This window comes from Polyodon spathula, chromosome 7 (assembly GCF_017654505.1).
Source record: "Polyodon spathula isolate WHYD16114869_AA chromosome 7, ASM1765450v1, whole genome shotgun sequence".
NCBI lineage: Eukaryota > Metazoa > Chordata > Actinopteri > Acipenseriformes > Polyodontidae > Polyodon > Polyodon spathula.
The window spans coordinates 56,884,835-56,898,220 of record NC_054540.1 but is presented as its reverse complement, the minus strand read 5'-3'; the positions used below and the strand labels follow the sequence as shown (position 1 = coordinate 56,898,220).

The window sequence follows — 13,386 nt, the reverse complement described above, 5'->3', positions numbered from 1 at the left end:
AGTAGGGTGTTATGTTTTTCAATAACTTATAAATGGCTTTTTTTCACAAAGCTTTTTTATGCTTTAGGGGGGAAAAAAAACACAGAATCCTAATCCCTATAGATCAAGCATGCTCTTACCAAAGTATTTTATACATATATGCCTTGTAATCCCACCCCCCCACCCCCCCACCTCCAGGGAAAATGAACTGCGGAATAACTTTACATTCCACATTGAGCTTCCTCAGCTGCCTTGTTTAGTGCCCTGAAGAACTGAAAGGAGTTTTATATGAAGTTTAACAGCCATAAACCTTAAAAGCATGAAAACAACACTGATCTAACATAAATCGAACCATTTCAATCAGATTGTAGCTTAGATCCTAGAACAGATTGTATTCCTGTGCAGATTAGTTTTCTTAATTTCTTTGTTTTGTGTTATTCACGCTGTTCTGCTTCATACCTGTTTGTAAACTCCCCAATTGAATGTCTGATAGAATCCTACAATTAGGGGAAGGAAAAAGAAAAGATGACAAACTGATCTTTATCTATACGAAGGCAGCAGGACCAATACATGCCAGATAAAGAGTGGGTGGCAATACAGAGAATAGCTCTTCACATTTTTTTTTTTTTTTTTTTGTCATCTACTTGGTTAAACAAAGACAAACTTGACCGCAATGCTTGGACTCCCCAGTGGCAAAGCCAAGATTGATATCTATAAGCAGTAGACTTCTTTCTTTCACAGACTACTAGGATTCATTACTCCTCCTTGGTTGTGCCAACTGTTAGGGAGCAGGCATTATTGCAGCTGTGGTTTTGGATGCAATCTGCAGACGTGATATATTTACAAATGGGATATAAGAATAGAAGCATAGACAAAGACAATTGAACCACTTGTTGACCCTGAAATATAGATATACATTAATATAATCAAATCTAATTTTAAAAGTTCGGTAACTACAGATTTTCAGTGAATTGTAAATCCAATCTACAGCATAAATAAATTGCTTTAGCTGCTGGCAGCAGATTTGTCTCCCACCTCATATCAAATGATAAATTAATCATAACAGTGTAATCTTTGCTATTCTGAAAAATCTGAAATGTATTGATGCAATCTTCTTCAACAACAGAATTGACCGTATACTGTAGATTGTATGTATGCAACTTGTTTCTGGAAAAGCAAACTCCGGACACCCAAAGAAATGATCCGTCATGAACCTCCTCTTAGCCTGTTGAGCATTTGGATTCCTCAAGGCTCTAGTATATCTCATACCTAAACAATGCACAATCATCAAATGGGATTGTGAATAAAGAGAATTACAAATTGACAGTCTGTATATATTAAAATCAAATCTTACTTTTAAAGTATCCAGCTGGTCTCTGTGTTGAACACTTAATTGATGGGTAAAGAGTTCTATATCAAAACATGCATGCTCTGGGGGAATATAGACAGCTGTTGAGGCAGCAGCTAATTATGTGGCTGCCCTTTGATCTCTGTGACATCATCTGGGTCTATGCCCTCAAGAAAGCCCATGAAGTGCATCAGACTATAGATATCGTATCTGTACTGTCATCTACTGGTGCAGTGCCTATGCTGTATACAAGTGATGCATTACAAATCTTACCTTCATTTCCAGCAGCCCAGAGGACAATCCTTAGACATCGATGCAATGGAGATAATAGGATAATAAGGATAGAATAGGATAATAAGTCCAGGATGGGATAGGCTGCTGCTAGAAGTCCTGGGTTCACTACAGAAGCCATGTGGGATAATTTTATCCATTAGTCATTCAAAAGCAAGCCTTGCTTATGTAGTGCTGCTACATAAGCTGTGTGTTTGAAGGCTTCAGCTCATTTGTTTAGTGATGTCAACACTCGTTAATTAACTATGTGATACAGGCTTCAATGCCCTCTGTGGTCATCTTTTTTTATTGTGTCATTGTGTTTTCCATGGCTTGTTCTGTGGCAGTACCAAGTTACGGCACTTGCAAATCACTGAATAGCATCCATCTACCCAGCTACTGTAAGCTTCATTTCATCCATGCAATCTGAAGGCCGAAATGTTATAGCCAATTCTAAAATACTGTCAAATACAGAGTTGTCTTTCTATCAATTACTCTTCATCTTCAAAAAGTTATTAAAGATATCTATCTATCTATCTATCTATCTATCTTGTATATGTCACTTCTGAGCAGGTGACTGGTGCAATAATGTTTCTTTCATGACTGCATGTGTTGCTGATATTTATAGTATATATATATATATATATATATATATATATATATATATATATATATATATATATATATATATATAGCATGTAGGAACAAGATCATTGTATTACATTCTTCAGTTTGCACTTATAGTATTCAATTGAATGCTTAGCTAAAAGATACAATGTCATGCTGTATATTTATATTATTGATAGATCTGAAAGCTATCGTTTATGCATCTGTAATGCAATTGTTACATTTGTATGTACAATGAAAAGGATTTCTGATGTCATTTCAGGAGGATGTCAATTGTGTGTGGTTCAAATTCCCTGTGGAATCGAGGTGTATACATGTTTCTCTGCTGCCCTGAGCTTGTGACACAGTGTTTAACAAGTGCTAGAAAGCTGCTGGCATATAGCATTAGTGTGACTAGAAGCCATGGAATGAAATCCCTTTATATGACCTTTTGGAGAAACATTGTGTATGAGGGGGGCTGCTTAGGAAGCTTAAATAATATATTCAGTCATGTTTCTAAATGCAGAAAGGATTAACACTTAACACTTGCCCTATTCATCTGAGTGTAAACAACTGATTCTAGCATTTAAAAAGAACCAAATTAATAGTAGGTTATGCTAGCATAATTATCAGACCACCATTCTAGCTGATCTTATTTCCTTTATTAATAATTGTACTTCATGCAATGGAGAAACAGTGCATAGCACAAGCAGTATATTATGAGTAAGTGTGTTATGGATACTGGAACAACCCAGTGTATACCGTATTCATCACAGTTTATTACTGGAGAGGGAATCCGAGCAGAGTGTTTCAATAAGGCTTCCAAGTCTAAAGACATTCAAGCAGGTGTTTTAGGCTCATGAAAGCTGAGGGACAATGACATGTGCTACAGTCAGGCACAGCGCAAAAGGACGCCATGGGAGCTTTCTCTTACAGCTCTGCAGCTTTAAATATGATTTACCATAATAATACTAAATAGCAAAAAATAGGATAACTTGTGCAGTTAATTAATGCATAGACGTCCAAACATTCTTTTAACTTCATCAGAGTTGCTTTTTTAATTGGTGCCGTAATTAAAACTCACCCCAAAGGTTGTTTGGGATCATCAAACTCGTTTAACTTCTGAACTAATGGTGAAAGGCGTTAGAGGCTGTGTAATTAAGTCACAGAGCCACTTAGCCCCCTGCAAGCATTTTTAATTACCTACTCCTCTCTTGTTGTAAGTTCGATCTAAGGACAGTGACGCAGTGGTATTATCACTTCTCGTACAAGGGTGGTCCAGTATTTCTGTGCCTTGGTCGAGGATATACCTGCCAGTCAAGCTAATGTTAAAAAGCATTGTATTATCTCAGATATTGTTAAATGCTGCAATCTTACCACCCCTCTACAGAAGGAACTAGCCGTGTAGCTCAGTTTTCAAAATCAATGATTGCTTCATCAGTCGACACAAAAATAGGAGGAGTGGCAAACAGCCGCAAAGGTCATTCAAAATGATCTAGACAGCATTCAGAACTGGGCAGACTCACGGCAAATTACATTTAATAGAGAAAAGTGTAAGGTACATCACAGAGACAATAAAAATGTCCATTATAAATACCATGTGGGAGACACTGAAATTGAAGAAGGAATCTATGAAAAAGATCTAAGAGTTTATGTTCACTCAGAAATGTCTTTATCTAGACAATGTAAGGAAGGTATAAAAAAAGGCCAACAAAGTGCTTGGATATGTAGTAAAAAGTGTTGAATTTAAATCAATTGAAGTAATCTTAAAACTTTACAATGCATTAGTAAGACCTTATCTAGAATATTGTGTTCAATTCTAGTCTACACTAGAATAGAAACCTCACTACAAAAAGGATATTGCTGCTCTAGAAAGAGTCCAAAGAAGAGCAACCAGAATTATTCTTGGTTTAAAAGGCATGTCATATGCAGACAGGCTAAAAGAATTGAATCTATTCAGTCTGGAACAAAGAAGACTACACAGCGATCTGATTCAAGAATTGAAAATTCGAAAAGGTATTGACAGTCTCGACGCAGGGGACTTTTTCAACCTGAAAAAGAAACAAGGACCAGGGGTCACAAATGGAGATTAGATAAAGGAACATTCAAAACAGAAAATAGGAGGCACTTTTCTATACAGAGAATTGTAGGAATCTGGAGCCAACTTCCTAGTAATGTTGTTCAAGTTGACACCAGGGGATCAATCAAGAAGCTGCTGATGAGATTCTGGAATCAATAAGCTACATAAGATGGGCTGAATGGCCTCGACTCATTTGTAAACTTTCTTGTGTTCTAATCATGACTTCATTTCAAGAATCAGTCTTGAAGGACATGGAAAAGAACTCAGGCATACACGGGTATAACAATTACAAGGCTGCACGATGCCTTACTTGCTGAAAGTTTTAACAAAGAGCAGTAACACGGTCATCTCTTTATATGTCTGGTTTTCTTTTGAAAATTCTGCCCAGCAGTGCTCTTTGATCTATGATTCTTAGGAGCTGTTTGATCTCAAAGCTTTGTCAAGGAGCATCAACACCATGGCTATGATAACTTGTTCCATACCCTAATCACTCCTACCCATTGTACTAAGTCTGTCTCCACTTTCCAACTGCATCCTCTGGTTTCTGTGCTATGATTAAAGTACTGGCTAGGATTAACTTTGTTTCAACCTCTTTTTAAAATGTTAAAGACTTAAATCAGGTACAGTCCTCTGAGAGTAGGGACTGTGGACTAAATTGTCAAAGCTCTTTACTCCACATAGTAGTTTTTTAAAAAGAAAAAAGGAGAAACACACCAAAAAAAGTTAGCAAACCAGATTTAAGCGACTAAGATTTAACTCAGAAACCTGAGTGCAGATTTAATTGTTTCATATTAATTTTAAAATTGTGTTTTATTTTCTTTTTTTCTTTAAGATAAACATGATGGCAATGATGATTTGGAGTAAAGAAATTCTAGCACTATGTATTTTAGTGACAAAATTCCAACCCAGAGGTGAAAGGCTTTTTTTCTCATTTTGTTTTCCCCAGAAATGGAGTTCTGTGAGACGCCTGCCCTGATGCGCCCTGGCTATCAGTCAGAGCTGCGTGCAGCACCCCAGTTCGCCTACACCATGGGGTCGGACGTGGACACGGAGACAGAGGGGGGGCCCTCACCAGACCATGCCCTGCGGCTCTGGATGAGAGATATCAAGTCCGAGCACAGCTCCTGCCTGTCCAGCCGGGCCAACTCTGTGCTGTCCCTGACTGACACCGAGCAGGAGAGGAAGTCAGACGGGGAGAACGGTGAGAGAATTCCCAGTACGGCTCCTGCCTGCTGATTTGAAGTAATTGGGGAAAAATAATTGGGAGCAAAAAGGGTAATAGACATGTTGAATGTTTTATCTGGGAGAGCAATTGGAGGAACAAAGGTTGTTCAATATATAATCTTGTTGGGTCAAATGTTTTTTTTTTAATTATTATTATGTTTGCATTTGATTAAAGCTATTTAATAATAGAGAAAGTCTTTTTAGATTTAAAAGTTGAACACATGATCATTCTATTCATTATGCACAATTAAAAGCAGGCAGGTTGTGAATCCACACAACAGCAAAACAGTCTGCTGATATTTTAACCCTTTAGAGAGTTATAGATTATTTGATTTGCAGCCCTACTGCTCAATGAATACAGTCTATGGGGAAAGACGGGGATAGTGTGACTAGCAAGTGTAGCTTAGGACATTTCCTGCCAGGGTCTGGTAATCAGCAATGGGACTGAATCAGCTTCTTGTTCATCTGGATGTGAACCCTGTATCTCAGGATGTGCTAGCCAGCTGTGGGTTAAGCATTCTCTCTGGCACAGCAAACACAATGTAATATAAATCCGGTTCAGTCTGTGTGAATTTATCCAAAATCCAATGAACCCTCTGTACTGTTGGTGAAAGTTTAAAATATGTGCACTGTAATGAGACTGACCGAAACCATGTCCCCCCACATCATGCATAATACGAGGGAAGAGATTCTGTGTTGAAAACAAGACTTATCTGTCTCCAAAAAGTTAGGTTTTCCTGTGAAAGATATTCAGTCTTTGTCAACATCTCTAAATGCAGTCTTCCATGCACTAAGCACAATGTTCCTCCCTGGAATGGTTATAAATGTTTTTGTGTCTCTATAAATCTCTCTGTCTCTCTCTTTCTGTCTGTCTCCACACACACACACACACACACACACACACACACATCAGCACGGCAAAGTCTTGAATCCTTAATACAATCCATCTGTCATGAAAGTAAACACTGTTGCAGATGTGTCAGAACAATCAAACACAGTTGTCCTGGTTGGAAATGGAATTATGAACCTGAAGTCTCTCTCATGCTGTTGTTTGTCATCCAAGGGATTTTATGAACTCCTTAAAAGTCAAAGGCTTCAAAAAAAAAAAAAAAAATACCAGTGTGCTTTTGTTCGGGCTGGTGACTCAGTGAGGTGAGTGTGGTAAGTGTGCCTGCATTCATTTTCACATTCACTGTTCAGTCCAGGTTAGTGATGTCATTGCAAACTGAAGCAATCAGAGCTTATGCATTCCTGTGCTGGGGTGGTAGTGTAAGGTGCTTATGCTTATGTTTGCAATATGGAATTAAAAATAGTGTGGAGCAAAGGGACGTTCATCCTGAGTTTACCTTGGATCTTAACAGAAGCACAGGACCCCTCCCCCCACCAATCTATCACTCAGTGACTTTTAGTTTAGCCTTCTTGAGGTAATAGAAAAAGACCGAAATCAGTCGTGGGTTACAGCAAAGCTTTAATTTGCAATATTATCAGGTATTTAACACGGTCAACCACATAGGAAATAATGGTAAAAAAGAAATTGGTAAGAATGATGGCTTGATAGGACTAGCACTTCTCTCTGTGAAAAATAATAATAATAATAATAATAATAATAATAATAATATTTTTTTTTACTGAACGTGTTATTTTCATTCAAAATGACCTTCTGCTGCCCCAGCCTCGATGAACAAACAGTGTTATTCCTTTGGGGACCCTGGAATATAATTCTCCTGGAAGCAAAATTATCTGTTTTTATCACATAACAATCAGGATGTACACTTTAGGCCAAGCGCTGGCCGAAAATGGGAACAAATAACCACACAAATGCTGCAATTCGATAGTCAAAATAGCAGACAATAATTTACACAATGACATAGAGATGCCTGTGGTGGTAAAATAAATAAAATATTATTGAAATTTATAACACTGACACACGTACAAAATGGAGCAGCATTCCAAATTCGAAGTGCTTTATAACACTGTGGCCCGGACTGACATTACTTAAAGTGGCCATTCTCTGAAACCAGCGTGGGTGGCTAAGTGACGCTCCAGAGTTATAAACTGTGCTCTCCTGTTATTAGCAGTTGGAGTCATGATTAATTGTAATGGTGATTAAAAATGTGATCGGTCTTCTGCCATTCTCCATTCTTAAGTAGAAGTCTTTTACATTCTGTGCTATACTGTACATTCCTCACGTCCAGACTTTTTAAAACTCTAAATACATTCCTCTAATAGCAGTGAGACTCCTAAAGGTTGCAATCGTGTTGGAGTGCCCAGTCAGAGTGCATTGAGTGTTCTCTTTTTCAGGCTGGGAAGCTGTACTGCTCTAAGCGAGCAGCAGTGGGTGACTTTAAGGGTTCTTTGCTGTCCAATTCGAATGGTTAAACATAGTGAATTGAAGTCATGTCAAAATTACAATTACACATATAACTTCTCCTTTTAATAAAGCAGAGGATCGTCTTTTTTATGCTGGTTTTGTTATTAGAAATGTTTTATTCATGAGCCCCAGTCTGAGTAAACAACAAGTCTGATGCAACAAGTTAGTATTACAACCAGCTATATCTACAATGACATATTAGTAGCACAATAGTGCAAGGACAGTGCATCAGCTGTGGATCCAGTAACAGGGTGCGTAGGTCTGGCAAGTCCAGTGCATAGTAGGAGGGGTAGATCAGGAGATTTACAAGTGCACATTTTGCTTGTTTTTTTTTTAAATTTTTATAATGTTGCAACGGATGGAGTACGAACAAAAAGACCACACTTTAAAAAATACAAGCAGGGGTTCTGCTTGCCACAGTGAAGGACCATGCTTCTTTTATATATCTTTTTGCTCTGAACGATTAATTGCATTGCAAAGGCCCCTGAATCTTACCAGAAAGCACTATGAGATCAGGGGGATGAAAAGGATTGCATTTTAAAATATTGACTTTGATAGATGTGCCGTGGCGGATCAGTAGATTATAGGCTTGTCTCTGGAGGCTTTGTCTGAAATTAGACTGGAGAACTATACATGTTTTCTGTGGCGAAGATGCACCCCAGGTTGCTAATGTAGTTTTGAAATAAGCAATAAAACTGAACTGGGTGTGCTGGCCTTGTGTTGTGTACTATGCCTCTCAACACATATGAGAATTATGGGCGTAATCCACAGGGACAGCTCAGTGGGTGTTGCTGCTCTTAAACATGTCTATGGGGTAACAAGATCTGTTCAGGGAATTGTCTTACCTAACCCTTGACCAATCAGAGCACCTGGTATTCTACAAGTCAAATATATGCAATCAAAGGGGTGTTCAGAATGACTTAACCCGCTAGTGTACAGATAATGATTCTACCCAAGCTCCTGCCATGAGGACAGATCGTCTCTTAATGTGCCATGCTGCCTCCTGGAGTAGAATAGCTGCAGTCATATCAGATCAAGAAGTAAACCATGCTTTAATGAGTTTGTTGTGTTCTCTCTTTTAAACAGAAATGTGCTCTTCAGTCCAGTGCAACCCTGGTGTTGATATGGAACAGCAGCTGGCTATTCCACCCTAAAACATCAAAGTGTTTCAGCAAGTGCATGCCCTCCTGTTTTTATCTGCACAGAAGCACTGCAGCGCTAGAATGAATAAGCATAAGTAAAACTGAATAAAAGGCTCATTGCAAATCAATACCCTATTGGTTAAAAAGTAGCAAATAGTGACAGATTGCCCTTGGCGGAGTTGCATAGGTTTAATCTAGATGTCGTTTTTCTTTACAATATGAGTGCTCAGAGAGTAATTTACGTTGAAGGCATAAACCTGATGAAAAGAGCCCTTGCTTACCGGTCTTTGTGAGGCTATTTCTTTTAGCTCAAACAAGACAATTTAATCTGGAGTGTCGGTAAAGAGCAGACAAATGAATTTTGATTCAAGTGAAGTCTTCTGTCATTGTGTCTTGAATATGTTTTATTTTCCTTTATGTATTATTGTTATTTAATTATTTAGCAGACGCTTTTATCCAAAGTGACTTGCAGAAATTATAAAAGTATAGAAGTTGCATTTATTAAAGTGTGTACTACAGTTATTGATAGTCGTAGTAGAATTACTTAATTCATATTTGCACGGGAGTATTCTTTCTTTTTTAAGTAAAGGAAATACAATTCTGACACAGCATCATGTTTTTCATTGTGAAGAATTGTAAACAAGATAGAACACCCCTCGATATCTCAGTCTTCATTGTGTCTGAAGTGCCGTGCTGTTAGAGTTTTAGGCGGTGTCAAGGCAATTTAAAAAATGAAATTCAACAGACAGCAAAGAAGGAGGCGGCTCTTTAATGTCATGCCTTGGGCTTTTTGGCTGATGGAAACGGACAGGCGAGCACACGTTTGGTGTATTATAGTAGTGAGCACAGTTTACATGATGCTGTCAGCTTGTCACAGGTTTTACTTTTGAAAACTCAAATCTGATATTGAGCCCATATTCTGTGCTTCAGCGAGCAGGCACCATGTGGCTTCAAAGTTTGACGCTTTGGAAGATTTGAATGGATTGGAAGACTGAGGGTGGACGGAATCGCTAGTGAGGGATGATTTTGATTTGGTTTGCTTAGTGTAACGAGTTGTAAATGTATGTTTTAAAATTCACTTTGGAAGCACAAATTCTTTTCTTTCATATTTCTATTGTAAATTGTTTTAAACTTCACAGGTTATTATTTACAGTCGCTTGGTGCCGTTTAAATCACGTCTAGAGAGTTTGGCAATAAAATAGTTAACCCAGGAGTGGCCAGGTGCATTGTGGGAACCATAGGGAGTAATACTGAAGTGAAATGTGGTTTTCGTTCTCTATGAAAATTGTTGCTTGCATGGAGTAAGAGAGCACAGGGAAGGACACCAAAAAGTAGTTAAAACCCTGAATGCTGAGAACAGACCTTGCATCGATCAAAAACAACACAACGCAGAGGTAGTGCACACGGGCAGAATAAGTTACATTGTCTCCAGTAATGCTTTGGACACTTTGCTCATGGTACTGCATGATTCTTAAGCTAAAACCTGCTCATTATAATTCTCACTCTACCAAGAGGTTTAGGAAAGCACAAGCAGGACCTGCAGACCTCCTGGAATGGTTACTGGTTAGTAGCACCAGAGGGCACCACGTGTTTCCAGATCTTTATCACCCGTGCAGCTCAGTGATAAACAGCCAATTCTAGTGATGAGATGACACTGAATATCACAACCAGGCCACCAGTCCTGCAGCATGTTGCCAGTTAGAGTCCCTTCATAAAGGCAAGATGTAACCTGTTTAACACAAAGAGAAGCCACCCGCTCTCTGGAAGAGGAGGCTCGACTCACTCAAGAGTATATTGAAGATGGCCCAGTATTATTGGACAGCCCTGTTGAAGTCTATCGAGTACCTGCAGTTGCTTGTCCTTTTTGCGTAATGGTTCCTTTTATGATATTTATTTGGCTTTGCCTTAATTAAGACATCTAATAAGAATAAATATATGACAGGGATAATTGCAACAACATTTTGCACATTTAATGCTATGCATTTTGTTTGATCATATGTCTGTCTGTCTGTATGTGTTTCTACAATACATACCATCCTTTCTGTTTCAGGTTAGCTGGTAATAAAAAACACATTCACGGTAAGTTGAAAAAACTGTATTTTACCAATGCCTTTTTCTGTGAACCTTTTCTGCACACATTTGGGAGATTTTTTGCAACTACTCTAATCCATTAGGAACAGTACATTCATATAAAGGAAGGAGGGTGCATTGTATTGGTTGAGTGTGACAGTTATAAATGACATTTTTTGAAGCACTCTCTGAGCTTTATCACTGTTCAACACGGTTATCATTTTCTGCTGAAATTGCCAGGGAACTAGTACAGAGGACAGGCCATGTTCTCAGCTCCAAAGAGCGCCAAGCAACCTCAGGCTTTGAATTTTTCAAAGGCAGGAGTGCCACGGAATTACCATTCTATCCGTTACCATCGGGCAGAACTCAGAGGAGCTATTTCTGATAAATGACTCACTTCCCTCTGGCATGAGCTGGAAGTAGGTTCCCATTGTGTTATTACTAGGCACCCTGATTTTAAAACACTCTGCGGTAAAATTCTTCCCTCTGATCTGAGTGGCAGGTTTTTTTGGAACTCTTAGTTAATCTTCCAGCTCTTCCATTTCATTGTTTGGTTTTCTTTCACTTGTAAAACGGCTTTTGTCGGACTGCGATAGCAAACAGCTATTAAATCACTAGGATCGTAACAAAGGACAAGATGACCAGAGAATGGGATTTCCTGTCCTGAAAAGATAAAGGAACTACAGTAGGAACCCTCTACTACTACAGTGGAAACCCTCTACAGCAGTGGGAACCCTATATATTACCTCCTATCAGAGAGCTGGCTCCACGCCAAAGATCCTAACACTTTCTTGCTTTAAAGATTTATGTAACTTTTTCAAATCCAGCCCTTCATACTTATTTGTGAAAAGGTCCTTCAATACAGGTCATTTACTTATCTGCTAATTCAGCATAGTTTTGTTGAAATGCTATACCATAGCTAGGCATGCAGCTTTTGTTTTGTGCTGTTCAGATTCTGGATTCAGCTTGATCCAAGCCAGAGTAGCTACGTGGGGGATCTTCAGACGCAACATTTGCATAGATGCATTATCAGTTTTTTACAAACAATCTCAACTAAGTGATGCCTGGTACAATTTAAAAGTTGTGCTGTTTTCCCAATGCAGAGCTAATGTATCACGTCACCAATGTGTCACTCCACTGCTCTCGCTTAACATCCCATTCTAATGAATTAATGGTGATGATATTAAAAACAAAGTTTCTATGAAAACATGTTGTAAGATGTATTGTAATAGTACAACAGTGACAGATCTTAATTTAATGTATGTATAACTGGGAGATATTATTTGTTCTCATATTCCGAGCTGGATTGCTAGGAAAGAAAACAAGCTCAAGATAACCGCAGAGCTGCAGAGCTTAAATACGATCCTTCTATTAATTTTTAATATTTTAAGGGAACACACATAGCATCTGATAAATCCATATCTTTGACTTAATTTCCTGACTTCAATCTGAAGTGTCGACATTGGACTTGAGAATCTCTGAGCATCAGTGAAGGTGTCTTTGAGAGTGGATGGAGCTGGAAGACTAGGAGGGTGTGTGTGTGTGTGTGTGTGTGTGTGTGTGTGTGTGTGTGTGTGTGTGTGTGTGTGTGTGTGTGTGTGTGTGAAGAGGGGGGGTGTTCATTAGTCCACATCAAGTATGAGGGTCACCCTCAGTGAAGCAGCAGACTATTTAAACGTGATGCACTGGTGGGTCAAGGTGGAAATGGACAGAGTTAAATGTTACCTCCATGCAGCTGCATTGCTTCCAGCTCAGCCAAGTCCCCTCATTTAATCAGGTCTTTTTAATGGTAATGCATTGCAAGGTAAACCAGTTCTGTGTCTACACCACTATGCGGTATCTGTACCATATCTGTTGTTATTGCTGGTAATGCTGTGAATTGCTCATGCCTCTTCTGTTATTCCTGAGGATGTGCACTGCTATCATAGTAATGCCACAATTACATTTTTGCTTTTCTTTTAAGGTGAAATGGTAGCGGCTCTCTGAGGAATAGGCTCCTCTGCCTCTTTGAACATGAAAGAATCACATATAGTGATAACTCCCCTTTAATTTGTTTACCTTTCATTGTAATGTGACTTATACTTTGGATATATAATAATGCATATCACAAGCCCTTATAAATGAGTCTGTGGCAGGTTAGGTGTACATATACATTTGGATTCTGTCTATAGAATATTTTTTTTTATAATCACTGTACTTGTTGCAAAGCCGCAGAACATAAGAAATGAATATTGGCAACACCCTTTCAGCTTCTCACAGGTGTTTTTATGCCCTTAAGCAGTTTTGAGGCATTTTA

General features: G+C 38.6%; 1 protein-coding gene across 3 annotated transcripts in view; it reads left to right on the top strand.

The window, feature by feature from the left end:
* The window catches only part of LOC121318909 (teneurin-1-like), a 158,788-nt gene that overhangs the window by 39,987 nt on the left and 105,415 nt on the right, over positions 1-13,386 (top strand). For all 3 annotated transcript variants that reach the window (XM_041256105.1, XM_041256106.1, XM_041256104.1), the window contains exon 3: positions 5,230-5,484. In XM_041256105.1, the coding sequence (XP_041112039.1) occupies positions 5,230-5,484 (255 nt within the window). The remainder of the gene's footprint in view (positions 1-5,229; positions 5,485-13,386) is intronic.